We start from the raw sequence: 26950 nt of genomic DNA, 5'->3' as shown, positions 1-26950 counted from the left end.
CACGACACAAATAAAACATCTACAAGGTTATTAAATAAGAAAATGCATTATTTCCACAATTTACCACCGAATCACATATTGATTTCTATCCTTTACCAAATATCCCACTACAGTATATTGAAGATGTCACACATCTATCAAAATAACAGCTTCTTATAATCGAAATTAAATTAAAGGTAACACAATGAGATTAAAGATCTTTGAAAATCTGCCTTGCGCTTTCACTGTATCCTTCTGACTGATTAATTTTTCTAGAGGCAAATAAGACCAAGTGCTTTCTCTACCAAGCTCTTAATTCTAAAATAATTACTACAGTCCTGAAATGAGAAATGTTGAGTTTATGATAAATACGTGTGATTACAGCTAAGCCAACTATGAATACTTATATTCTTAACTTTTTTTCTTTTATAGGAGATCATGTAAGTTCTCTGCAGTAAAAATATTCACAGGAAAGTGCATACATTTGGTAATGCATTACACAGATTTCATTTCATGCCCCAAGATGTGAAATCAGATTTATTTATTATGATTAATTTAGCCTTCAAGGAACCAGAGATATTTATTAACGATTTTGCTAAGTCAAACAAGTATAGTTGTCTATTATATAATAACAATTGTGTTTAAAATTATGAGAATGCAATATTCAATCAATATTAAAGAAGTCAGGAATGGTGAAAATATTATGAACAGATTGTGAAGAGCATTTAAGTATTTCTGTATTGTATATATTTAGTTATGAAATATTCTATAACTCCATTTTGTATCCTAGTACAGGACTAGTACAAGAATCTGTAAATACTAAAACTATGGGTAGCCGAAGAAAATTATGTTACATACAGAAGTATTTATACAGTCATTCCTTCTACGATTTGATAGAAGTCAGCACAGACTCCTGTCCAATTTTCTGTATGTTACAAATCTATCAAGCTCTAATAGATCTCATTCTCACAATGAAGACTCAAAAGTACTGTGAATTTTTTAATTATTGAAGACTGAATATGTTTTCGAAAAGCTTTCAACTTGTTTAAAACAGAAGCATCTCAGGTTAACCCTTATTTAAGTAAAAAATTCAACTAAACAATCCTCTGATTCCAATACTTCCAAAGCTGAAAAAAAAAAACAAAACCCTGTACAGAGTACTATACAGTGTAAACTTCTCACCAGTGAGAAAATTGTGTGTATGTGTATCACACACATATGCATGCTCTTTAAGAATAACATAAATCACTGAACACTTAAAAATATTCACTGACTCCGACTATCCATATTAATTATGTTAAAGTTTAAAATAAAAATGTACTTACCTTGCCAGGTCTAAAAAATACTTTTGTTAACCCAAATTTGTAGTCGATTTCATTTAAGCCCAAAGCTTTAAAAAGAGCCTGAAAAATGAAATTTAAATGCCAATTAGGAATTAATAAGAAAGACAGTTTATAGCTAAGATATCTCAATTTAGGTAGTGTTTGTACCTTACAAAATAGTCTTGGATCTAATCTTGCGAGTTTATCTGGCATATACTTTTTATACATGTTGTAGAGTTCGTGAAATGAAGCTCGCGATGGGAAACCGCCCTGCATCAAGTCCAAAACAGACACCATACCTACATTCATAAACAAACAGAAGTTTTACTGCCAATCACTGTACACAAGTCCAAGGATAACTTGAAAATGATCAAAGAATTTTATAAATTAAAAGGGGTAATTTACAGAAATTATCAGCAATGAAATATTACATAGAAAATATCATACTTATACTCAATATGTCCCAGCTTACCCACCACCTAAAAACTACTGTAGCCAAATTTCATCGAAAACTAGCTTGACTAACTATTTTCTAGAGACAAACGACTGGTCTCTAAAAAATTCAAATGTAGTTTGTATCTTTTTTTTCTGCTGGAACCCTTTGTGTCACAATCGCGGTATACAAGGCAAAGACCTGCATTAGGCTATTTTCCAAGTCCTGAGGTTGCTTTTGGAACAAGATTCCCGGTAAGAGTCTCCAACACAAAGTCAAACACATTCCCCGATTCTCACCAGTGCTTCAAGCAAACGGAGAACACATTCTTAGTGGGAGAGTAAACCAGTGCAACCATTTCAGATGGCAGTTTGGAATATTTATTTATATTATTAAATTAATATTAAGTGTTAATAATAGATATCTATCCCTTTGACTATTTTCCACTTTGATGAATCTAGCCTACAACTTGTCACGTATGTGGGCAAAGATATGCACAGAGAAGGTCTCTACATGTTCACTGCGTCACTGTTGGTAACAGGAAACACAGAAATCACTTAAATATTAATTATGTTATTCCAATAATTTAATAACAATTAAATTATGTTATAACCATATGATAGAATATGATATATTTATTAAAAATAACTGGGCAGAGGTTTAACAAGTATGAAAAATATGTCCAAGACGCAGAGTTAAATGGTCACCCCTGAGAAGTGAGACTTCTTTTTACTTATATTATTCTGTACCATTTCATTTTTGTTACAGTGAACATATATAGCTATTATAACTTAAATATAATAAATATATATTATATGCAATAGATAATTTATATATAATACTATAATGTATAACATGTATTATAATTAAACAAAGTTTAGTATTAAATTAAATTTAATATAATATAATGGAACATATAAACGCAATTATTCCTATGGAGAGTTCAGATCTAGATTTAGTTTTTGGTTCTGCTTGGAGAAATAAAAGTAAGGTTTGGTTGATATTGTCACAATTGTTGCCCATTTTATTTATATCAAAAAAACAAGTACCCTTAGAAATGTGTGCATCCCAACCTCTGAGTCCCTTGGCTTGCCCTGTAGCTGCAGACAACTAGGCTCACAGAAGTACATTAAGAATTTCATGGAGCTTAACAAATTACCAAGTCTACGGCTGCTTTCTCCACACTTGAAGCTAATTTACACTAAAGATCTTCTGATGCTTAAAAAAAGTAAAAATCACCAAACCAAGTACTCTCCCTTCTAGAGATTCCCATGGCCTGGCTCTTCCTCGGGGAGTTTGGTGAAGAGCTTCCTCAGGGAGTCTGGTGAAGAGCCAGGTTTGCAGTCCCGGCTGGTCATCCTCAGAACCCCTCTTTGCTACCACAGACGGGCAGCAGAGCCCCGAGGTTAAAGAAAGAAGACCCGCCTTCTCTCACCTTCCCCCACTTTGCCCTGGGGTTGGCTGATCAGAAGATAGACACTTTAGTAAAAGTTGTCCTCAATTAATTAATTCTCCTTAAATTGGAAAAAAACAGAAATGGAAAGGCAAAGTATTATAGAAATCAAATCTTAAATGTCGTTTTTTTTTAGAAAACTTCATAATTATTTTTCTTTCCACCAGTTATTGGTATTTTTTGCTTTTTCTCATTACCTAGCCACATAACTGGAACCAATTCTATGCCATTTTACTATTATAAGTACTATAAAAAAATCAGACTATTATGAATTGGTGGCATCTATTAAACTGCCAACACATCTTAACATGTTAAAATACACTGCTTACTGAAAGAGGAATCCCAGCTAAAGCATCAGTGAGCCCACACTCTGCTAATCTAATGGTATATATAGCTAAATCTAAACACACTTGACTTGCCAGGACACTGGATGCTCACTTAGGAAATAAATGACATTATATTAGGCTAAACAAATCGTAAAGAGAAATTCAAATGAGAAAAATAGTCAAAGTAAAAATGATCTGAAGAAAATATTACAAAAATACATCTATACATATGTAGGAATAAAACAGACATCACTTATTTAACTTTCTAGTATTTGTTAAAGTTAGTCACAAATAAATCTTTTTATTTCCTAGACTGTGCATTTCATTCAACAAATATTTACTAAGTCTAGTACATGCTTTGCGTTGCCAGGAAGCAGGAACATGCACACAAGCCAAAACAGACACAGTTTCTGCCCTCGAGAGGTTTACAGATTAGAGAAAGGAGAAAATAAATAAAATTTATGACTGTGAAATGATGGTGCCAGGCACCCTTTACTCAGGCCCCCTTCCTAGTTGGGGGCTTTCATAAAGAAATGACAACCAAGCGCAAATGTGAAAAATAAGACAAAGGGGAGATAAGAGCTTCTCATACAGGAAGCAGCATGTGCACAGGCCCCGTGAACAGAGGGAATACGGAGCATTTAAGGAACTAAAGCAAAGGCCAGAGTGACTGGAGAATGGAGAGGAGAGAGAGAAAACAGAGGAGGTTATAGACACACGGGCCAGACCATATGGGGCCTCATAAGCTACGAGGACTCTGCTCTTTACCCTAATCAGAATCAGAAGCCACTGCAGCATTTTAAGCAATAAAAAGACGTGCTCAGATTTGAGCTGTAAAGCAGTAGTTCTGGATGTATGTGAAGAACAGACCGAGCAGATGTGAGGAGAATACTTAGGAAACTTCAGCAAAAAGCCAGGTGAAAGACGGTGACAGCTTGGATTAGGGAGCACTAAGGCTCACTGTCTACTAGGAGAGTAGACCTTAAATGTTCTCCCAACAAGCAAGCAATGGTAATTATATTACCTCACGGGACTCTTAGCTAACACTGTGGTGGCAATCCTTTTACAATACGTTAGCGCATCAAATCAACACATTGCGCAACTTGGACCTGCACAATGTTATATGTCAATTATATCTCAGTAAATCTGGAGGAGTAAAAGACACACTCTTTAGGTCATATAAAAGGTCCTTGGGGAGACTCAGATTGAGACTATGTAGCTAAGGTTGTCCAGTGTGACAGTTGCTAGGCACATGCTCTGCAGCTGCACTAGCCACATGTGACTATTTATATTTAAATTTTAAAAAATTAAAATTAAATACAAATTAAAAATTCACTACCTAAGTCATACTAGTCACATTTCAAGAGCTCAGTAGCCACAAGTATCTAGTGGCTACCATACTGGACAACACAGGCCTAGAATATGTCCACCTCCATGGAAAGTTATACCGAACAGCGCTGATCAAGAGCGAGAAGGAGAACAGGCCTAACCCAGAGCTTAAAAAACTCTAACAGATAATATCTAGGTAGAAGATGACCCTGCAGAGGAGGCAGGAATGGCCAGAGAATTCAAAGGAGAGGCAGGGACACACGCTGTTTTATGCGCTGAGGAAAGGCTATGTTATGGGGATGGGGTAGAGGCAAATGCTGCTGGACTCCACTGAGATGAGGGTCTGAGGAAACGTGTGATTCAGGGTCAAGGGAATCACCGGAAACCTTATCAAGAATTATTTTGTTGGAAACTGAATTCCCTCGGGTTAAAGAGCAAGTGGAAGGCAGGAAACTGAGAAAGCAAGAAGAGAATATTCTTGGAGAGAAAAGCAAAAACTGGAGAAAAGAAAGCGAGGCCAGAGATAGGGAGGCAGCTGGACGGGAATGTCGGTGAGAGGGAGTGAAGATGAAGTTTTGATGGGATTGAAACCGTCTCAGAGCTTCAATACAGATCATCAATACTGAGGATTAATGAAAAGGCAGGAAGGGATAGATCCAAAGAACTACAGTCTCAATGAGGAAGAGAGGCACTTCCTCCTTTCTACCAGGAGGGCAGTTGTGCAGGTAGAAGAAGTGTTTGGTAGCACACAGGTAAGGCTTTCAGCTTTTTAGTAAAAAGAGGTGAGGCTGCCTGTTAGCAGAGGCTCGGAGACTTGAGGAGAGCAGGGTGGGTCTGACGGGTCCGGGGAGAAACAGAACCTGCTGGCCAGGGAAACTTGGTGGGGCGGGTAATGAGAGCCCTTTGAAGGTTAGTAATCATGAATTTGTAACAGTGCCAATCGATCTTGCCCACTTTCTCTGTGCAGATGAAGACAAAGGACAAAATTAGATTCACAAACAGCTAAGGTTTTGTGAGAAGGGTCAAGGGTAGATGTAGCTGTGGGGAGCCCGAAGCTTATATAATTAGGGGAGGGCACTTTAAGAAAAAAAAGTATGAAATTACAAATTACAAAAGCATACAAAATCAGGTTCAGGGTTTTGATAGGAGCTCATTTAAATAAGGCACCCTGAAGCTAAAGCGACCAGTAGCTTTCTAATAAATCCGCCTCTAAGAGAAGCAAGATAAGGAGTCGGGGAGGCAAGAGAGTTTCCGCAAGTGTCCCAGGCCTGAATCAGCGGGACAGGCAGGGGTGGTGTGGGAGGGATGGAGGATGGGCACGGGGAAGGAAAACAGGGAGTCCAGGACCCAAGACTTGGGTGACTAAGCACAGGCAGAATGTGGCCGGGTGAGGGGCAGAAAGTGATAGTTTAACCAAGTGCAGAAAAGTTCCACAGAAGCCGAGGGTATTGTGTTGATTTTTTTTTTCTTTTGTTTTACAAGCAGTGGAGTGGAAAGCAAGGACATCAAAACCGGACTTCCCTGGTGGCACAGTGGTTAAGAATCCGCCTGCCAATGCAGGGGACACGGGTTCAAGCCCTGGCCGGGAAGATCCCACATGCCACAGAGCAACTAAGCCTGTGCGCCACAACTACTGAGCCTGCACTCTAAAGCTCACGAGTCACAACTACTGAGCCCCAGTGCTGCAACTACTGAAGCCCGCATGCCTAGAGCCCGTGCTCCGCGACAAGAGAAGCCACTGCAATGAGAGAGGCCAACGCACTGCAATGAAGAGTAACCCCCGCTCACCGCGACAACTAGAGAAAGCCTGCGCACAGCAACGAAGACCCAACACAGACAAAAGTAAAAATAAATAAATTAACTAATTAAAAAAAAAAAAAAGGACACCAAAACCCACCGCCTGACCCAGTTATGTGGGAACGAACCGCTGCAGGACTGAGAAGGCCACGGAAAGCATCCACAAAGGGAGACCTGGGTTTGCAGCTGAAGAGTTTTTATAAATTTTACCTCAATGATGTGAAACATCTACGCCAATACTGCTCAAATAATTTGTTAGCCCTTCTTTTCTTATAAATAAAGGAAATATAAAAGTCTTACCACACTTAAAAATAATCAAGATAGTTGTGAATTATTTGAAAACACTGCATATATTAAATTTTATTTGAACTAAGACTCTCGACACACCCCGATATAGATTACAAAAACAGAGAAATACCTGAACATTGAAGTTGAGACAAAATTTGAGCTCCTTCAAAGTCGTGGCTTGTCATCTTTAAATTAGGCTTGATACAACGAATAAAGCTTGCTCCCTAGAATAATAAAGGTACTTTTAAAAATGATCCATATAGCATTCTTATTTTTCTGTTTCTATGAATACCAGCTACTTTCAGAGCACATTATCATTAACTTCTGAACCTTTTTTTTTTTTTAATTAATTAATTTATTTATTTATCCTTGGCTGTGTTGGGTCTTCGTTTCTGTGCGAGGGCTTTCTCTAGTTGTGGTGAGCGGGGGCCACTCTTCATCGCGGTGCGCGGGCCTCTCTTGTTGCAGAGCACAGGTTCCAGATGCGCAGGCTCAGTAGTTGTGGCTCACGGGCCCAGTTGCTCCGCGGCATGTGGGATCTTGCCAGAGCAGGGCTCGAACCCGTGTCCCCTGCATTGGCAGGCAGATTCTCAACCACTGTGCCACCAGGGAAGCCCTGAACCTCTTTTAAAATAATCACTAAGGAACTTAAGATCATTAGCATACTTTTATAATGTAAAGCATTTATATACTAATATTAGAAAAATACATTTTAGATTTGAGTGCCAAAAAACCGTTTTTGTAAAAAGAAAAGTCTCTCCTAGTAAAATATTTCAACATATTTAAACAATACATTTCACAGCATGACATACATGTGATTTTATTCTACATTTAAATATATTTATATGCTGTGTTTCTGTGATAAGAAAATTGCCCTATGACAAGATGGCATAAAATTATGCCTCTTAAAATTTAGGCCAAAGTGCTAAAAAAAAAAAAAAAAAAGTCAACCTTTCTCATCATTCTATTTTAAAAATATACAGTAGGTCCCTGAGCTGCACCACTGCACATTTTAAAGCTTTGTTTGTTAAACGATATGTATTTTAAAAAGCTTAAAGGCATTCATTTACAATCCATTATCAGATTTTTGCTGAATGAGACAGAGAGAATACTGCTATGTACCCAGTGAAACTGTTGGGAACTGAAGCTAATACACTAAACATCCAAATAACAGCTTCGCTTCCAAGTAGCCACCTTGCAAAACTGAATAGTTAATGTCAACAATGATGCTCACTGCAGACACTTTTTAGAAATGCCTTTTTAAAAATCACAAATATAATCTAATCATTTTACAGTAGCATTATATTTGGGTGATAAAAATAAAATACCTCCTCATTAGACTTGGTTTTTAAAGGTCTATCCTTAAGAGAGAAATATTTGCAAACAATGAGGATAGTTAAAAGAATTTCTTAATGGTTTCAAAACAAATCTAACAATAAGTTAAGCAATAATACACAGAGACAATAAATATTTGGCTTTCAAATGACTACATGAAAAGAGTAATCAGTTAAGTTCTGTGGATTTGCTTAAAAAATAAGTCTTCTCTTGAACTCATGCCTCATTTATATAACCCACGTATCAAATTTCTTTCTATGGTGAATTTTTCTTTAAAAAACAGAGAGAATTAAAATGTCTAGTTAATAAAAAGGCTCCTAGGAAATACTGCCACTATAATAGGGCATAAAAATATTATGTCCATTTTTTTCCATATCAGCACTGTCATGTTAGAGAATGTTACCACCAGAGTAATAAAATGAAAATGAATTATATGTGTTATCTTTAATCCTAAAAAATACATTTTCCTTCCCTGTGATAACGAATTATTTTCACTTTCCTGAAGCTACAGGATAATCTTAATAACATTCAGAGAATTCTATATATTTATAAAACAATTTGACTGCACATATATATTTGACCCTTCTTCAGAAAAAAACTAACCAAAATGACAACCATTTTAAAAACTGATTTTTTTTAATGATGAAATTTGGTTTAAAATGAATTTCTAATTATTCCAGGTTTACTGTGCTTATTTGAGTAATTACTAATAATAGTTTAAGAAGACTATTTAAAAATCCTGTTTTTGAAGACTTCCCTGGCAGCCCAGTGGTTAAGACTCGGAACTTCCAGTGCAGGGGGCACAGGTTCAATCCCTGGTCGGGGAACTGAGATCCCACGTGCCTTGCGGCGCAGCCGGAAAAAACAACAACAACAAACAAACAAAAAACCCTGTGGGTTTTTTTTTTAAGTGTACTCACAGTACTTCGAAGTTTATCCAGAAGCAAATTTAACTGTGTCTGTAGAAGAAAGGAAATCACTTCATTATTTCAAAGAGCAAAAGTACGTAATACCATAAGTAAATATTAGCTTTTCAACATTAGAATAAAATAACATGCAATAACACTGATATATATAACACATTACAATTTAACAGCTTCTGGTACACAATCTCTTTAACAGATAGTAACATGCAGAAATGTATGGCTAATATATGATGCCAAGGACAATAACTTATTTTACTTATACAGAATTTACACAATTAAAAGACTGAAAATTAGCAATACTAGAAAACATACATGCACACTTGCAGGTGGGGTGAATAAGGAAAAAGTATACAGGCAATGCAAGAAGTAAATGAAAATGATGGGGATGCATTCAATAAGGGATCAACGGAGCAGTATGTGAACTTGTGGCAAGCTGGGTGTAGCTTGTGTCACGCTCCATGAAGAATGAAAACGTGTTTAAAATATACACTAATGCTATGTATTAGGATTGTTTTATATAACACCTTTCATAAATGAAACTGACCTGCCTACCTGTAGAAACCCTCTCTACTATTTTAAAACTTCACATTTCAATTATTTTTAAAGGCTAGGACAATTTTCTCAAGAAAAAGTTTCACAATGGACAGTACAAGTAGTTACGGACCTTTCCTTTGCTTAATAATATTAAGTGATTTTAATGTACTCTGGTTCAGTACATTAAAATCATGCATTTGCTTCACTTCTCTGCAAAGTAAATTATTTAAATTGTTATACTGATTTTATACTGGGATGCTTATTGTACTACTTAACAAAAGAGAAATTAACTAATTAATTCTTCAATTAACATATTTATTCAATCACAGCTATACTTAATAATAATAATAGGTATACTTTACTGAATGCTTTCTATGAGTCAGACACTGCTCAAAGCTTTTCACGGGCATTATCATGTTTAATCCGCACCACAACTCTAATTAAGGATATATTAGTAGACTCATTTTACAGGTGAAAACATTGAGGCCCAGAGAGATAAATCACTTGCCAAGATCAGGGAGCTAGTAATGGCAAAACCAAGACTCCAACAAGGACCTAACACCAAGGCTCATTCTCTTAAGCGTGATGCTACAGTACACTTCAGACATTATAGGCTTAAGTTATAAAAACGGAGTGAATTTCTCACTGGATTAAAAAAATACAGTCATACCCCACTGATCTGCTTGACAGAGTTCTGACAACCTCAACCAGTCTAGACCAGCACACAAATGAAAAGCAAGTGTAAGAGCCACCAATTTGGAAAGAAAACAACTGTGACAAAGCCCATGCTTCCTAATCCATAGCACAGTATTCGCCCAAAAAAAAGGACAAAAAGTTGTCAGTAGAAGCAGCAAAAATAAACTATAGCATCTGAGAGAAGAGGGAAGAACGTCAATTACCAAAGAACAGCGGTCGAAGACCAGAAGGCATAATAGCCTGATGCAATGCATGCTTTACTTGTATTTTATTTTTATTTCAAAGCGTACAATTATTCATGTATATAATAAAAGAATATGATTTTCATCAAAACACTAATAGTAAAAGAGTTCTACTTCAATAACCTGAAAATGTCACTTTTCAGTGGAAAACTTCTGATTCTCGGTCATGTTCGATAACTGAAGTATTACTGTAAGTGCTAGCCTGTGTTGTTTTATTGCCTCCCATAACCTGAACTTGAATTTAAGGAGCTATTCTACTATATTTAAAAATAAGAATTACTACTAATATTTAATTTCAAAGTATCTCAATAAAAACACTTTGAAATTTTATTATTAACAATGTTACATCTTTTAGTTACAGTTTTCAAGCAGTTCGATGGGCAAAATACATTGTATTGCATATAAGCAATTTTAAGGCACTTAAAGTCTCAACATAAAATACCTTAGTCCAAAGAATTTTAAGAATGTTTTTTATTTTATTTATATCGTCTAAAATTTCAAGTATGTTCTTGCCAGCAATACTACTATATCACACTAGGAAAATACTTAATAAATGATATCCGTTTCATTCAGGCTAATGTACTATTTTAAACCAATCTGTTACCATTATGTCTATTTAAGAATCTAAGAATATCCAAATAAGAGAAAGAGTATTGTCAAGAGAAGAAGAAACTCATAATTAATGAATATAACTTACAATAAAGTTTAAAACTTTTTATTCAGTTCCTTGAAAAAATGTGTTATAAGCGGAATTCTCCTGTATCTATGTTTCAGCTTTTGTTTTATAAACATGATTTTATCAAGTTAGTTATTTAGAGCCCATTTCAATCCACAAGGGACTTCAGGAAGCTTACACTGTTAGTATCCTAGTATTCTGAGTCCTAAATATTGTTCCTAATTACATCATTTTTAATATTTGAAGTACACATAATGAAAGGCATATGTAGTTTTCTTGTAAACAGAACAAAAAGACTTTGTGGAAATGTATAAGAGAGAAATTAATTCTATTTCTTTGATCTATTTATTATAATTTTTTATTCATTAAACATGGCACAAAGTTTTTAAATTATCTTTTTCTATGCAAAATACTCAGCAATTAGAACCAAATAGTGGTGTTGCATTTCTAAGGCACATCATGTGACAATTCCTTATTAGACCCCAAAGAGTAAATTCCTGATCCGAAATTAATGAAACAAATGAAGTGTTCTTCAACGTCAAATAAGCAATTTGAAGGGTTTGCCACACAAAGCATTTATCTTTTACAGAAGTTCTTAGAAGCTTTAATCAAATTTTAGTGTAATATGCACACCCAAAATGCACTATGAGAGAAAACACGTTAAAAATGAATTACAAAATGAAATCATTAACTCGAGCTGGGCTCTTTTTAACACGGCAGCCACTCTGTAAGTAGGAGTCCACGAAGGTGATCATTTACCTGAAGCCCCTGGCAGTGCCTGCTTTTCCTCTCTCAACTCAACTAGTCCCCTCTAGCCATCTGGAGCTGGACTACTCCAGCTAAAACAAAACTGCTGAATGAGGAAGGAAACAGAAAACACATGGGAAAGAGAAGGTTTGAAGGTCAACCAGACAGTAAACAGAAGCAAGAACATGAGGAGAAGCAATCAGACATGTTAAAGAACCAAGAAAGAGCACGTTCGTAAAATTACCAGGTTTCCGTATGGTCAATTACTATGCCTATTTTATGTTATTCTGCATACAAACAGCAACAGTTCAGGGACTGCTCTTGAATCTCACTCGTGGGATTTCTCAGAGTGATCTACACTATCCACTGTAGAGTATAAAACAATTACAATTTTAATGCAGTAAGAAAAAAATTCAAGTAATACATTTAGCACAAATACCTTAAACTTGTTTCCCACACTGATGAAGCTAAGTTTTCCTGCTTTTTGTTTAGTGTCTTTGTTGTTATTTGTGGATGATTCAAATAATTCCCGGATAAATTTATCCCTGGATTCACATATTAAGGACTCAAGAGACATATGTAAAGCGTCATTATTTTTTTCCACAAATTGAGTCTGAAAAATAAAGCAAACAGGAATGATTCGGTCCATCTTGTGATAATATTCCTTACCATGGTGTTGTCCAATAGAACTGTTTTGAGGTTGTGGAAATGTTCTGTAGCTGTGCTGTCCAATAACGCCACCAACAGGCAGTGGGGACAGCAAGCACGTGAAATGTGGCCGGTGTACTGAGGAACTGAATTTTAAATTTTATTTAACTTTAAATAGCCAGATGTGGCTAGATGTTACCATACTGCACAGCGCAGCTTCAACATCAAATGGTTTTCTCCCGGTGAAAGTTATACTCACTGTTTCATAGCACACCGCGCCTGCGAAATGCCTGATGATGAAGCCTTCGTCATCTCTGATGTTCCTGTGAACTGCCAGCTTAGACTTTCTAGGAATCTGAAAAATGATACACACACCAGTTACTAAATTATCAAAAATATACTACACAGGGCTTCCCTGGTGGTGCAGCGGTTGAGAGTCCGCCTGCCGATGCAGGGGACACGGGTTCGTGCCCCGGTCTGGGAGGATCCCACATGCCGCGGAGCGGCTGGGCCCGTGAGCCATGGCCGCTGAGCCCGCGCGTCCGGAGCCTGTGCTCCGCAACGGGAGAGGCCTCAACAGGGAGAGGCCCGTGTGCCGCAAAAAAAAAAAAAAAAAAAAAAAAAATATATATATATATATATATATATATATATATATATATACTACACAACTTCCTTTAGAAAACATCTGGCATGTGAAATACTTAAAATTATATAAAGGGAGTTATACTTTATATAATTATACTGCTTTTTAAATAAGCCTTAAAGTACCAGTAAAATCTAGCATATATTTTTGGTTATAATCTCTTAGGAAAGAAAAAAGGACCAGAGGTTTATAAAGTTAAATGCCTGTGTCTAAAGTGGTGGCTCCTGAGCTTGGCTGCTGAACTAGAATCAGCTGGAGAACTTTTAAGCCTCTTACACCATTTACATCAGGTGATTCCTAGGCGTTGCCAAGGTCGAGAAGCACTGTTCTACAGAAACACCCAAAATCAGCACAGGGACTCACCTACTGATTTAAACCATACACCCTAACACGTTTACACAATGAGCCTGAATCTATATGAAGGAAACAAAATCCTTTTCCGGTTGTACTATCTAATTGTAATATCTCATGTTGGTATCATATTTGAAAGTTTCCAGAATAACAGATCACTCCTGACCCTCAAAATAGCCTAAGGTTAAGAAAGACAATCTCATTCAAAAATGAACAAGCTAAGACATCAGAACCTTCCCAGGCTTTTGCTGGGTGAGAGAGCTAGCAGATCACAGAGCCCCCCTCTGCATGGCAGCAGGCCGGCACGAGTCAGGGGGCGACCCTGTGGTCAAGACGCCGGCCTGATGCCCAAATCCAACACTTTCTCTCTATGCTAAACAGGGAGGTCACCTGAGCTCTCCATGCCCACCCCCTCACCTCTAGCACGGCGGATGCAAGCAGGAGCTACCCCAAAGGATTCTCATGGGGACCAAATAAAGTAATTCAAGCAAAACTCTTAGAATGTGCCTGGCACATGCTAAAGGTTCAATAAATGGTTATTAATAATTTTGTTTTCAAAGACATACAATAAAAGTAATGATCTGTACAACTCAGAATTTACTGTCTTGCTCTTGTTCTCTTTTGAGGAAAGTGGCCATAGTCCATTCCTGATGCTTTAGTTTGCTGTCCTTGGAGCTATACGTCTCTGAAACCCTGGTCATAATTTGTTGACTAGCAGCGAGTACTCTTGGTAAAGGTAACCATGCATCCACAGACTGGTCTTCACAGAGAGCAGTGAATAAACAGGACTAGATGTACGTCTTTAATCTTAGCAGCAAGTTTTGTTGGGGACGCAGACTGCTTTTTTCTATCTCCACTGAAGTGAGAGAGGCAGCCTCCACATCAGACTTATTTAAGGATACAGAAGAACTCCAAGTCAACAGAGCAGGTAGTTGTGAGATGCAGTCCCCAGAGAAGGTTATCATAATTATATCAGCTTTGTAATGCCTTCAACCTATTCACGTTCTTGACTTAGTTAATGATGTGTGGAAACAAGAATATTTGCTTTCATTCACTTGAACTCCTGGACCCATCAAAGCAGCGAATGGTATACTATGCTACAGTCTCAAAACAATAAACAGTACAGGAGGCAGCTGCCACTCCAAGCAGCTTTTCTCTTCTTCCTTCCTTCCTTTCCTTGTTGTTCTAAGGTGAGGCAGCACCTATCTTCGTGGGTAAAATTAACATCCACATTTCTCTGTGCTAGTCAGCTCTTTCTGGGTGCAAGGATGGAGTTGTGCTTGCATTACCTCAGGTGATGGTGGTTGAGTATAAAGATAAACCCAGAGCTAGGTGAACATGGAAAACACCTCAACAGCGGCACACTCCAGCCTTACGGAGAACAGCCCTACCGTTCACTGTTGCAAGCAGGTAGTCAAGCACAGCAGTTTAGGGAACCAGGTCTTCTGACCCTTTCAGAAGTGTACTTCTCATTTATTTCTACTGCCTTCTGTATCCGTTTTTCCCTTTAGCTAATTCTTCTATTGCTGCAGCTTCTATGACCCTCTCTGAATACATTTTTCCATTCAAAACTCCCAAGAGTATCAAAATCAATTTACTGATCACTAAATGAATTGCTTCCACCAGTCAGACTCTTAGCCACAAGCTTTGCTGGTCTTACAAATTTGCAGACAGGTAGCTGCTTGTGACTCGAGGTGCTAACCCCTGGAAAGTGATCAAGGTCACATGATACAAAACAGAGCAACTCATGGCCACTTAACTCAGAAGGGAGAACATAAAAACAGGTAAACCGGGCTTCCCTGGTGGCGCAGTCGTTGAGAATCTTTCTGCCAATGCAGTGGACACGAGTTCGAGCCCTGGTCTGGGAGGATCCCACATGGCGTGGAGCAACTTGGCCCGTGAGCCACATCTACTGAGCCTGTGCGTCTGGAGCCTGTGCTCCACAACAAGAGAGGCCGCCATAGTGAGAGGCCCGTGCACCGCGATGGAGAGGGGCCCCCGCCTGCCACAACTAGAGAAAGCCCTCGCACAGAAACGAAGATGCAACACAGCAAAAATAAATTAATTAACTAATAAACTCCTACCTGCAACATCTTCTTTAAAAAAAAGCAAAACAGGTAAACCTTTTTATACGTTTTAGATAGGTGAAATGTACTTTAGCTAAAATCGCCTTGATTAGATAGATCAGCAGCAGCAAAAATATATGGATACAAATTAAATGGTCATCTATAGAAGATACTGTGCTGGATTAAGAAGATGTTTATAGCTGTTCAAAGCCTTACATAACTTATGATTCTAATTACCTAATATCTAATGTCTAGTACATGTTTCTAAAAGTTTTTCTTCCCACCAGAGGCTCAATTTTGAAGTAGCAAACTCACACAGAGTCGGAAATGGTCTTTGTGCTTCTGGTGAACTTCAGATGTAAAGTGTTGATCACTTGGCTGGGGAAGGCGATTTTCTTCATCCAAAATATCCAGTATTCCCGCTAATTTTGCTTCAATTAAATCTATTTCAAAAAATCAGAATATGACAGGATAACAAACATAACATTTTAAACTTACTGATCACAAATTTTGAGGACTGATCCGAAACAATGTAACATGCTTCTGTAAGTATTGTATTCTCTCACAAGCAACAGAGAGCAGATGAATTTTATTGCACATCTGCAATTTATTAGAAAATAACATCATATATTTAATAGAGGTTTTAGAAAAACCACTCCATAAAGAAAGCGACTAACATAATAACCATTCCATCTGTAAGCCAGAAATACCTCCTCTCCCACATGACATCTATATTCAAATTGAAGTAAAACTATAGACGTTTTTGCAGGCTTAGCTTTTTGAAACTGTTTATAGATATGGATTCAAAAACTTTCCAGCAAAACGTCAGTAACAGCACATATTTATGCTCCTTCCATTCATGTTTTTGAATTTCCTGCCTGTCCAAAATAACTAGAAAATGTAAGCTGCTTAAATAACATAAGCAGTGCTAAATGGGACAGACTCTAAAAGCCGCAGGACACAGGAAGAGAAATCCAGAAGTGCTAAATGGGACAGACTCCAAAAGCCACAGGGCATAGAAAGAGAAATCCAGAAGTGCTAATTGGGACAGACTCCAAAAGCCGCAGGACATAGGAAGAGAAATCCAGGTTCTGACTGCACTGGTCAGAGAATGATGCTTCTTGGGCAATTAATAGAGGTGGAGGGGGACGCGCTAACTGAGCTATAACTGAGAGTGCTCTGATAGATGCACGACGCAAGTGGGCTGAAGGGGAAATGGAAGGGGAGGAGTTCCAGCCAAGATATCTCTGTGAAAGGATATGGTGTGTGAGGGGATATGCTGAGTGGACCAGGCAGGATGTGAAAGTGCTTTGAGAAGTAACACGAATGTAAAGTACTGTTATTATTGTTATTGTTGTTGTTATTACTATTACACTATCTTGTCCAAATCTAGCACATGAGTCACTGACTCAACTGTCAGATTCCATTTTCAAAGCAAGGCTTGCCGCACAGCTGATTTCAGAGATGCGTGGGAAAGAAAAGGCAGACTGAACACTCCCTGGGTGGGACAGGGAAAGGCTTCTTTACCGATAAAAACAGACAAGGAAAACAGAGACCCTGTTCTCCTGCTGCAGGGTGCTATCTGGATGGGACACTGGAACTTGTGATGCCAACTTGCCAAAGGGTGCGGGTGCACAGAATAGAAACAAAGAACTGCAGACGCGCAAAGCCAAATCCTGGCAGACACCTCGGGCTTCCTCACACGAGATAAGAAATCCCTTCACTGCTTAAGTAATTTTGTTTCCTCCTTAATTTATTCACGTTAACTGTTTAAGAAAGAAAATATCCCTCACAGTAGATAGAAGGAATTTTACGAAAACTTCCAATATAGCTGAATTCGATGCCTTCATAGGAAAAATAACTTCCTAGCAGTACTAGAGAAGTAAAACCTCTCTCAAGTACCACAATTTCAAGTCCCATAACCAGCAGAGCACAGAAAAATTACTAGTGAAATCATTCACTGTATCTTCCCATATTTCCCAAAAGTAGAGCAAAAAAAAAATACATACCTATACAGTCCTGGTTATCCACGTAATGTACTTCATTCACACCTAAACCTTCCTTTTGATAGAGTTCTTGTTCCTAAAATGAAATAATCATAATCATAGATATGGAGCTACTGTGTGATAGGAAATGGATTCACTGTGCCATATCCGATCATAACACTTATTGATTAGTCAGTGTACAAGGCTCACACCAGCTGATTCGGGGACTGAGAAGTCTTAACAAACATTAGGGAAGAAAAACCCTTGCCCCTAAAGCAAGGCGAAATAAAAACTTACATGGCCAACATAACATGATTCACGTTATGTGGAAGTGTTCCCCCCTGCAGATAAGCACGCTTTTCCCGAAATACGCTGGGCAGCCAGGCACAAACACAGGGATCTGTTTATAACCATTCAAACCCAAGACAAGACCAGGGCTTTGAAACATTTTTAGCGATTCTAAAGTCAAACTTCCCAGTAGAATAGACCAGGGATCCACAAACTTTTCTGGAAGGGCCAGGCAGTAAATATTTTCAGCTGTGGGCCATACTGTCTTTGTCACAACTGTGCAATTATGCCACTGCAGGGCGAAAGCAGCCACAGATAACAGTAAATGAAGAAGCATGGCTGTCTTCCAATAAAATTTCATTTGTAAAATTAGGCGGCATGCTGGGTTTGTCCTGAAGGCCATAGTTTACCCCTGGAATACACAGAGGAACATAACTTGCTTTGATAATTTTAAAAAGCTTAAAAAACAGCTGAACCAACAAGCTCCCTGCTGACATGAAATTTGTCTCTCCTATTATATATCCTCAATAGCCCTTAATCATCGTCTAAAGAGAGGTAGAGCAGATTTATAACATTTATAGACAAGCACTAACGTTAGGGAAAGAGCAATTAACTGCAAATGGGCTCTAATATCTACACAGTGATATATATGAGGAGCATATCATTGGGGAAAACATAATTTAGAAGAATAATTTACAAATCAAAGTTAAGTTCCTGGATGTAATTCTGGTATCTTCTTAAAATTAAAAAGAAAGAGGAGGGAGGGATTTTATCACAGATGGGTGGGCAACGCAATGAGCTTAGGGTGATGTATATTTCAACCTTTTTTCCCCCTGAATGTTTAACTATTTCCTCCCACGAGACGTACTATTTAGAAAAGGTTTCTGTCATTCTAGAAGGCACTGTCTACTTGAACTCAATCTGAATTTGAAATTCACACATTTACTTTAAAGAATTATTATAAAAGTAAACATGAATCAAGGCACTGTCTCCTCTTCATGCAGTTTCTACATAAAGCTTGCTGGGTTGGTGTGGAAGGGAAGATTTAAGGCTGATTAAGTGAGAAGCATACATGCAAAACTTCACACAGTAATGAAAGGACTATGGCTGCCAGATGAAACTTTTCAGAGAAACTATCTTAACTGATAGGTACTTGTTTTAACCTGTTTTATTTATGCCAGAATTGGTATAATATATAAGATATTATAAGGTATAAAAGTTGGAATGTACTAGGAAACCCGTAAAGACAAAACACAATAAAAATGGGGGAAAGATGAATGGGATGGGAACAGGAAAGAAAATATTTCACATTTCAAGTCCAGAGACAGTGGGGAACTCAGAACACAGCGGTGCTAATACGAAGGGAACGGTGCTGTGAGCCAGCAACCGGGAAGGAGGGTTCAGACCTGCAGAAGTCACTGAACTTCTGCAGTTTCTTCATCTGTAAAACAAAGGGCTGCACTAGATTAACAGATTAATTCTGAGTTCCCTTTAACTCTACTTTCTTCATTCAGTAAGACATATCTCAAACGGCTCAAAGGAAGGAAAGACGAGGGTATCAGTAGGTGGAGAATTCAAAATACAAGGTAAAAAATGGTTAGCCTAATCACAAATCCACTGATCCAAAGCTACTTTTACTCACTGTGCACTCTGAGGTGTTACAAAGGAACTTTCCTAGACTTGAGAGCGTGAGTGTAGGCCACCAGTCATCTACTACAAGCAGGGGCAGGAAGTCCTTACTGGACCGGAGATGGTGTCCAGACAAAAGCACCCCACTGACAGGCCACTGGCAGTGTACAGGGTATCCTGGCAGGGAAACTGCTGTCTGGAGGTGGGCCAGGCCGGCGGCCCCAAGGAATCTCCTGGCCTGGTGGCTTTCCTGCCATACGGAGAGAGGGCGAGCAGGTAGCAGAGTGGACAGAAGCGGAGACACAGAGGAATAGAGGGAGATGCCCCAGGTCAGGGCTGGGAGCAGACTACTGTTTGGCTGTGGCAAGAGTGAAGACAACAGAATGAGGAAAAGAAACAGGCAGAATTTCAAGTCTAGTAAATGTCACCAGTAAGAAGCAAGAGACATTCACTTCTGAGGAGGTGCCTATTAGAGTTTTTACTGGGTCCCTAAGCCTCAGCTGTACCATTAACACTTCTGATGTGCCGCTGGGGCCCACACTGGGCACCTCTGATTCCCTGGGCCACCTTACGTCACACCCCATCCATCGGGCTAACTGCAGTATGCCTGTGTACCTTGAAATTTAAAATAGCTTAATGCGGTTCTCAAATCTAAATTGTATGGCAATTACCTCCTTCAGAATCCTTTCATTAAAAAACTGTTGAAGTTTTTCATTGCAATAGTTGATGCAAAACTGTTCAAAACTGTTACGTTCAAAGTACTCTGAAAACAAAACCAGAATCAAGAGTCATCATCAGATCAACTTCACATTAATAAATTTAACTAAGGATAAAGTTTTATTGTATCAATGTTTAATTTAACATTAGGTCAAAAAATATACATATAATTGTTCCATGCTCCCCAAATGCTCTTATTTCAAGACTTTAAATTTTTATATGCATTAAAATTAAGTATTAAAAATACCTTCGCTTGACAAAAAGGTGTTTGTCAGATAAGATAAATGTCATATAGTAAAAGATGTAAAATATAAGTCACTTGTAAAGATTTTTAAAGCACAGGTGTTAAAGCAATCTAAATCAAAGAAGAAAAATGACTTAAAATGTAAGTACTTTATATTTTTCTATATAATCTGTAAAATTATAGTTAGAAAAAATATTATGGATACTAATGCATTACTAAAATTAAGGGATTGTATTACATTATTTCTAAGATCCCTGTAGCTCTAAAATGTTATGACTCTGAGTATGTGAGTGTTATGCTAAAACGGTGCAGACTAGGAAACAAATGTCTGAAGATTACGAAACCTTAAGTCAGTGACGAGTGTTTCTCTACCTTTGATCATAAGGTAATGCTTTATTGTAAATTTTAAAATATGTATTACAGCGAAAACAAAACTCTGCCCCTCCCAAATGTAAACACTCATATCTTCCCTTGACAAATGCAAGCAAATTATGAAGGACACCACTTCTGCACAGAGGGAACGCCCACACTGATAAAGCCCAATGTAAAAAACGGTCAGACTTACTTTGAGATTTTTACAACACGGTAATTCCGAACAAAGCAGCATTCCGATATCAGTGACTCATTTCATTTCTGGTTATACACCTCCATAGTTGTTCTCCAATATTTATGTTGATAGCTTACTCATTTGGTGGAAATTATTGGAAATAGCTATCTGTTGACAACTAACACTAATGATGAATTTTTACACATAGTAATGAGTTTGGCCTGTGTGCTAGGTCAACCTGTACCCAGGTCCATTGGCTGGAGCCAATGGTTTTAATGACTTAATTCTCTGTATCAGCAGTACTCAAGACGTAACCTTTATCAGCTGTACTCATTTAAGAGTACACAGACATCTCTACCTATAGTAGTTTCAATCAACATGTTTTAATTTAAGCATTAGTATGACCGAAATCCATGAGTCTTTCCTTTCCTTTTTTTTTTTTTTTTTGAAGCATTAGCTTCCTACTTAAATCGTATTATGAAACGAAATGGTGGTATGGACATATAACTGGAAATACATCAAGTGAAAGGTATTACAAGGGAAAAAAAGTTTTTAAAATTTTATTTTAAATATGTGTGAAAGTACCAAACAGATACAAACTCACAAACAAAACTATACTTACCAAATCCAGCAATATCTAGGACTCCAATAAAATAGGATGATGTTTCAAAAGGAAAACACTGATTCACTCTGTTGACCACGTGATCGAAAAGATGGCTATAGACAGTCTTTGCCAAGGCATCCCGGGCGTTGTTTGCTTGCTCCACTTTCAGGGGTACCCTGTAAAAGAAGACCGTACCAACAGAAATTCTTCATAGTAATATGTTGTGGAAATAATGCCATATTCCCAAGAACTAAGTACATATTCACTGTGAAGAACACAATAAATAGTTACAAAATGTCATTCGTGAATAGAGACAGATAAACGGGGCTAAGTAGAATACTACAAGAGAATTATCTACAAGATAATTAGATTAAAAGTCATCACTGAGTAAAAGAACATTAGGCTCAAAAACTCTTTTTAACCTTAATTTATACCTCATTGTACATGCTGAATATATAAAAAAAATCATTCAGAGGAATAATCTTCCATGTGACTTTCTTAAATGCAAAAGAAATTGCGTTTAATTCAAGACCACTTTAAAGGTCAGAAACTTGGTTAACACTGTTTAGGAAAAAAAATGTTTCCATCTTAAAATCCCAACTGTCCAACTCTACTCTTTCATATAAATAACTACATGGTACAACAGTGTTAGGACGCTGCAGATACAGGTACACAGCCCGATGAAGAGAGGCTGCCACAGGAAAGAATTTCCAAACACTGTGCTAAATGCTGTCATAAAGCATGAGGCCCTGTGGGAATACCAGAAAAAAATTATCAAAATTTGGAAGTAACCTTAAAAGTCATTCAGGTCAGACCAATACTTGAATCCCTTCTAAACAGTGATTTTCCAACTTATATTTCTTGTAATAGAACCCTTTCCTAAAGGGACTCTTATGTGGACACGCCATACTTAAGACACAAAAAAGAACTGCTTTGGAACACAGGGGAAACGGAGGACATGATTGCTGAGGACCACCCTCCTGTGCTTTTACCAGCCTTCCCTTGGGTTCCAGAAATCTCTCCAAGAAGCCACGCAACTGTAGGGCACTACTATACATCTTCCTCGCTGAGATTTTCTTCATAATAATAATCTGGAGTTGGCTTAGCAAAGAATCAGGCTAAGCATACCTTGCTAATATTTCCCAAAGTAAGAGTTACCGAATGTTCTGAGTGGCTAAACGATTTTTTTAACCTTTTTTTTTTTAATTTGTTGAAAATTTTTCAAAATATGTCAACCAGAACGCCTGCCTTATTCAGCAAGCGACAGAGGACCTGGCTTTTTTCCCCACAAGGCAGGATTTTTACAGAGCAATGAGTTAGGGAACTTACTTTATCACTGTTCCTTTGGTGCCCCCTGCTGTTGTTAGCATGACTCTTGTAGTTAAGCTTACACGAAGATCATCTTGATCCAAACCCAGTAATTCAGCACAATACTCCAATGACTGAGTAGATTTATTCTTCAGATTACAGCCACCTAATGAACACGTATTTCAATTTGAAATTAATAAACATTATGTAAGCCAGATTTTCAAGATGCATTTCTTAGAAGTACACTTCACTTAAACTATGGACTAGACAAGGCTTAGTTGTGACTTTTAATTTCACCTCGCTTGTTCCCCGCCCTTGTCAGACACTCACACTGCCAAGGTCAGTGGGAGACCCTCGCTCAGGGCAGCCCATGATACAATCCTTTCAGCCCATCAATTTTAGCCTGTCACGGTTTCATTTTTTAATGACCCAGCAAGCAAAATATACTGAAGATAGATTATAATCCTTGTTAATATATTAAAATAAATCTCTGGAATAACAGAGTGCCTTATCACTAAAATCATACGACCGCAGAAAATATCAAGGAGTAATTTCAGTGGTAGATGTTGTGAGGCACTGAAGTAGGTCAGTGTGGGTGTGGACGTCTGTCTATGTGTGTGGGGGTGTGTGTGTGCACACGCATGTGCTCGTGAGGCTCGGGGACAAAGGAAGAGGGTGAGGCGGCCACGGCTATTTCCTGTACATCATATCTATAGATTTCTATTTATGGAGCTGGTTTCAAAAAGTTTTTTCTAGAAAGACAGAATACGACAGTCCTTAGACTCGGGGCTGTGATGGCTCTACAACTTACTAGCTGTGTGACCTTGAACGAGTTACTTATTCTTTCTGTACTCAGTTTCCTCACCCATATAAAGATGATAATTAACTGTACCAGCCTAATAAGGTTGTTATGAAGATTAATAAGGTTATATACGTGAAGTGCCTGGAAGAGTGGCTGGTACATAATAAGTACTCTATGAAGGTACCGATAATTATTATCCTATTACTACTAATATTAAAAATAATAAACATTTTATTAACATTTTTATGGTTTAGTGCTTATAAATGATTCATTTTAAGACTAATTTCAAAATTACAAAGAACGTATGAAATCACAATGAGAATTTTATCATGACAAATTAATAAACTATTTAACAGACTGCTCTCAGGAGAAAGAAACCGTGAGATCTTATATGAATAAGGGCTTGTCAAGACAATTCATTGGGGAAAAGAACAGCTTTTCAAACAAAGTGCAGTGGGCAACTGGACATCCACATGCAAAAGAATGAAGCTGGACCCCTACTTCACACCATACACAGAAATTAACTCAACATCAATCAAAGACCTAAAGGTAAGAGTAACACTATTAAGCTCTTAGAAGAATACAGACATAAATCCTTGTGATCTTGGACCAGATGATGGCTTCAGACAAACTGGATGTCATCAAAATGAAAAACTTTTGTGCTTCAAAGAACAGTATCCAGAAATGAAAAACACAACCCGCAGAATGAGAGAAGATATTTGCAAATTATACATCGGATAAGGAACTTGTATTTAGAACATATTAAAAAACTCTTACCACTCAGTAATAAAAAGGCGATCCAATTAATAAGTGAGTAAAGAACATAAGTAGTCCTTCCTCAAACCGAGATATACAAATGGCCAATACAGTTGAAAATATGCTCAACAGCATGAGCCATCAGGAAAATGCAAATAAAAACCACAATGAGGTAGCACTTGGCAGGCACTAGGGCGGTAAGAATGTAAAACCCTTCAGTTACTTTGAAAGTCAATTCCTCTTAAGGTTAAATATAGAATTACCATATGACTCAGCAATTCTACTCGTAGGCATACACCCAAGAGGAATGAAAACATATGTCCACACAAAAACTTGCACACAAATGTTTATAGCAGCATAATTCATAATAGCCAAAGGTGGAAGCAACCTAAAAGTTCACCAAATAACAAATGGATAAACAAAATGTCGTATATCCATACAATGGAATATTACTCAGCAATAAAAAGAAATGATGTACTGACACATGTTAAAACATGGATGAACCTTGAAAACATTATGCTAACTGAAAGAAGCCGGTCACAAAGAGCACATACTGTATGATTCCATTGATATGAAATGCCCATGACAGGCAAATTGATAGAGACAAAGTAGAACAGCGGTTGCCTAAAGGCTAGGGATTTGGGAGGAGATGGGGCGGGGGGGGGGGGGGGAAGGGTATGGCATCTGTGTCTGGAGTGATGAAAATATTCTAAAACTGAATATAGTGATTGTTGCACAACTCAATGTGAATTATATTTCAATAAAGCTGAAAAAAAGAATACGGGGAGAGGAATACTTAGAAGATATATTAAACCTTTAATTCTATGAAAGTAGGATTACTACTAATTTCTAGTTTATACACACACACATTATCTAAAATTATATCTCAAGAAGTTGATCAACAATAATTAATTCAGTTAAATACTTCTCTTTTTTTTTTTTACTATTCTGCAAAGTTTCTTACACACTTCCAGGAATTATGTAAGGCTAGCATAGAAAAAATTTATTTTAGAAGTTTCAAAAGGGCAAAATACTGGGAAATAACGCAAGGCTTTTCGTGTCACTCCCCTTCCAAAAAAGAACTTCTCTGAACACTTTTTACATTAGTTGTTATAATAATGTATGTTTTTGTTATGTGGAATTTTTAAAACATAGGAAGTCCCTAGAGGCATTCTTTGCATTTCCATCATGAAAAAACTTTTAAATAGCAGTGGGAGCTGTCTGAACATTTACCGAAGAATAAATTTTCTGATAAAATAATTACGAATATCCAGAGCTTTCTCAAATTGCCAAAATTGAGCTCTCTAGGGCAGGAAAAATCAATTCTGATTAGCAAGAAACCATCTGAATCTATACGAAGGATCATAGGAAGGATGAAGATTAATATAATAAAATCTTAGCTGTTAAAAATAGCCTAGTTTATTAATTCTCTGGATTCATTGCCTCATTCCAATCTGCTCTGCTTTCTGCTCATTTTCCCTTCAACAGAAGGAAGTTTGAGAAGAAAAATAAAAGATAATGTGAATATCTGCTATGTGCCTTTTGACCATTTAAAGTGCTTTTCAACTAACTAGATCATGCCACATTTATGATCCTCTGTGTACATCTGCGTGTTTACCACACGGTAATAACATGAGGTGTGTGAAAATGCCACCTATCACTTCTAATGACATGTCCAAACTGTGCATTAATTTTTCTAAACTTTTTTGGATATTACTTAGAACTCCTACATGCTCCCTTGGTATAACGATGCTACAGAGCAAACGGAAGTGTATTCTAACACTCATTACATTTTCAAATCCCTCAAAAAAAACTAGTAACAATTTTAATGCATACTAAGAACATACCTGATTTTGCTTGGTTTTTCTTTTTGTTTCTTTTATTTTAATCTGGGAGTAATCTGCATTTTTATTTTTCTTATTCATTAAAAAACACTTAGAGTGATTACTACATGCCAGACTTAAGTATTCACATCATTCTACAAATAGTTAACTCATTTATTCCTCTTTATAACATGAGGTAAGGCCTGTTATTTATTATTCCTAGTTTACAGGTGAGGAAACCGAGACACAGAGAGGTTAAGTTCCTGGCCCAAGGTCACACAGGCAGGTAACACAAGTGAAAAGCCTGGCCCAAGACCACGTGCTCTTACACACCACACTCTGATGTCACAGCACCATGGACACTCAGTCTGAAAGCCACTCAGACTGTTGGCTTGCATCTGCTCAGAAGGTTCAGTGACAGGGGGCAATGAGGGGCAGTTATCACACGTACTG

The 26950-nt window shown here is 37.5% G+C and overlaps 1 protein-coding gene across 6 annotated transcripts in view; it reads right to left on the bottom strand.

The window, feature by feature from the left end:
* The window catches only part of MYO6 (myosin VI), a 142259-nt gene that overhangs the window by 25595 nt on the left and 89714 nt on the right, over window positions 1-26950 (bottom strand). For all 6 annotated transcript variants that reach the window (XM_029223790.1, XM_029223788.1, XM_029223791.1 and 3 more), the window contains exons 12-22: window positions 23138-23282; window positions 21827-21984; window positions 20368-20459; window positions 17804-17876; window positions 16110-16237; window positions 12991-13086; window positions 12523-12696; window positions 9183-9221; window positions 7058-7151; window positions 1470-1600; window positions 1305-1382 (exon numbers count right to left, since the gene is read on the bottom strand). In XM_029223790.1, the coding sequence (XP_029079623.1) occupies window positions 1305-1382; window positions 1470-1600; window positions 7058-7151; window positions 9183-9221; window positions 12523-12696; window positions 12991-13086; window positions 16110-16237; window positions 17804-17876; window positions 20368-20459; window positions 21827-21984; window positions 23138-23282 (1208 nt within the window). The remainder of the gene's footprint in view (window positions 1-1304; window positions 1383-1469; window positions 1601-7057; window positions 7152-9182; window positions 9222-12522; window positions 12697-12990; window positions 13087-16109; window positions 16238-17803; window positions 17877-20367; window positions 20460-21826; window positions 21985-23137; window positions 23283-26950) is intronic.

The sequence above is a fragment of the Monodon monoceros genome, unplaced genomic scaffold (assembly GCF_005190385.1).
Source record: "Monodon monoceros isolate NGI ecotype Baffin Bay Population unplaced genomic scaffold, NGI_Narwhal_1 Super_Scaffold_15, whole genome shotgun sequence".
In the NCBI taxonomy this organism is placed as follows: Eukaryota; Metazoa; Chordata; class Mammalia; order Artiodactyla; family Monodontidae; genus Monodon; species Monodon monoceros.
This window is presented reverse-complemented; position numbering and strand designations above follow the sequence as displayed.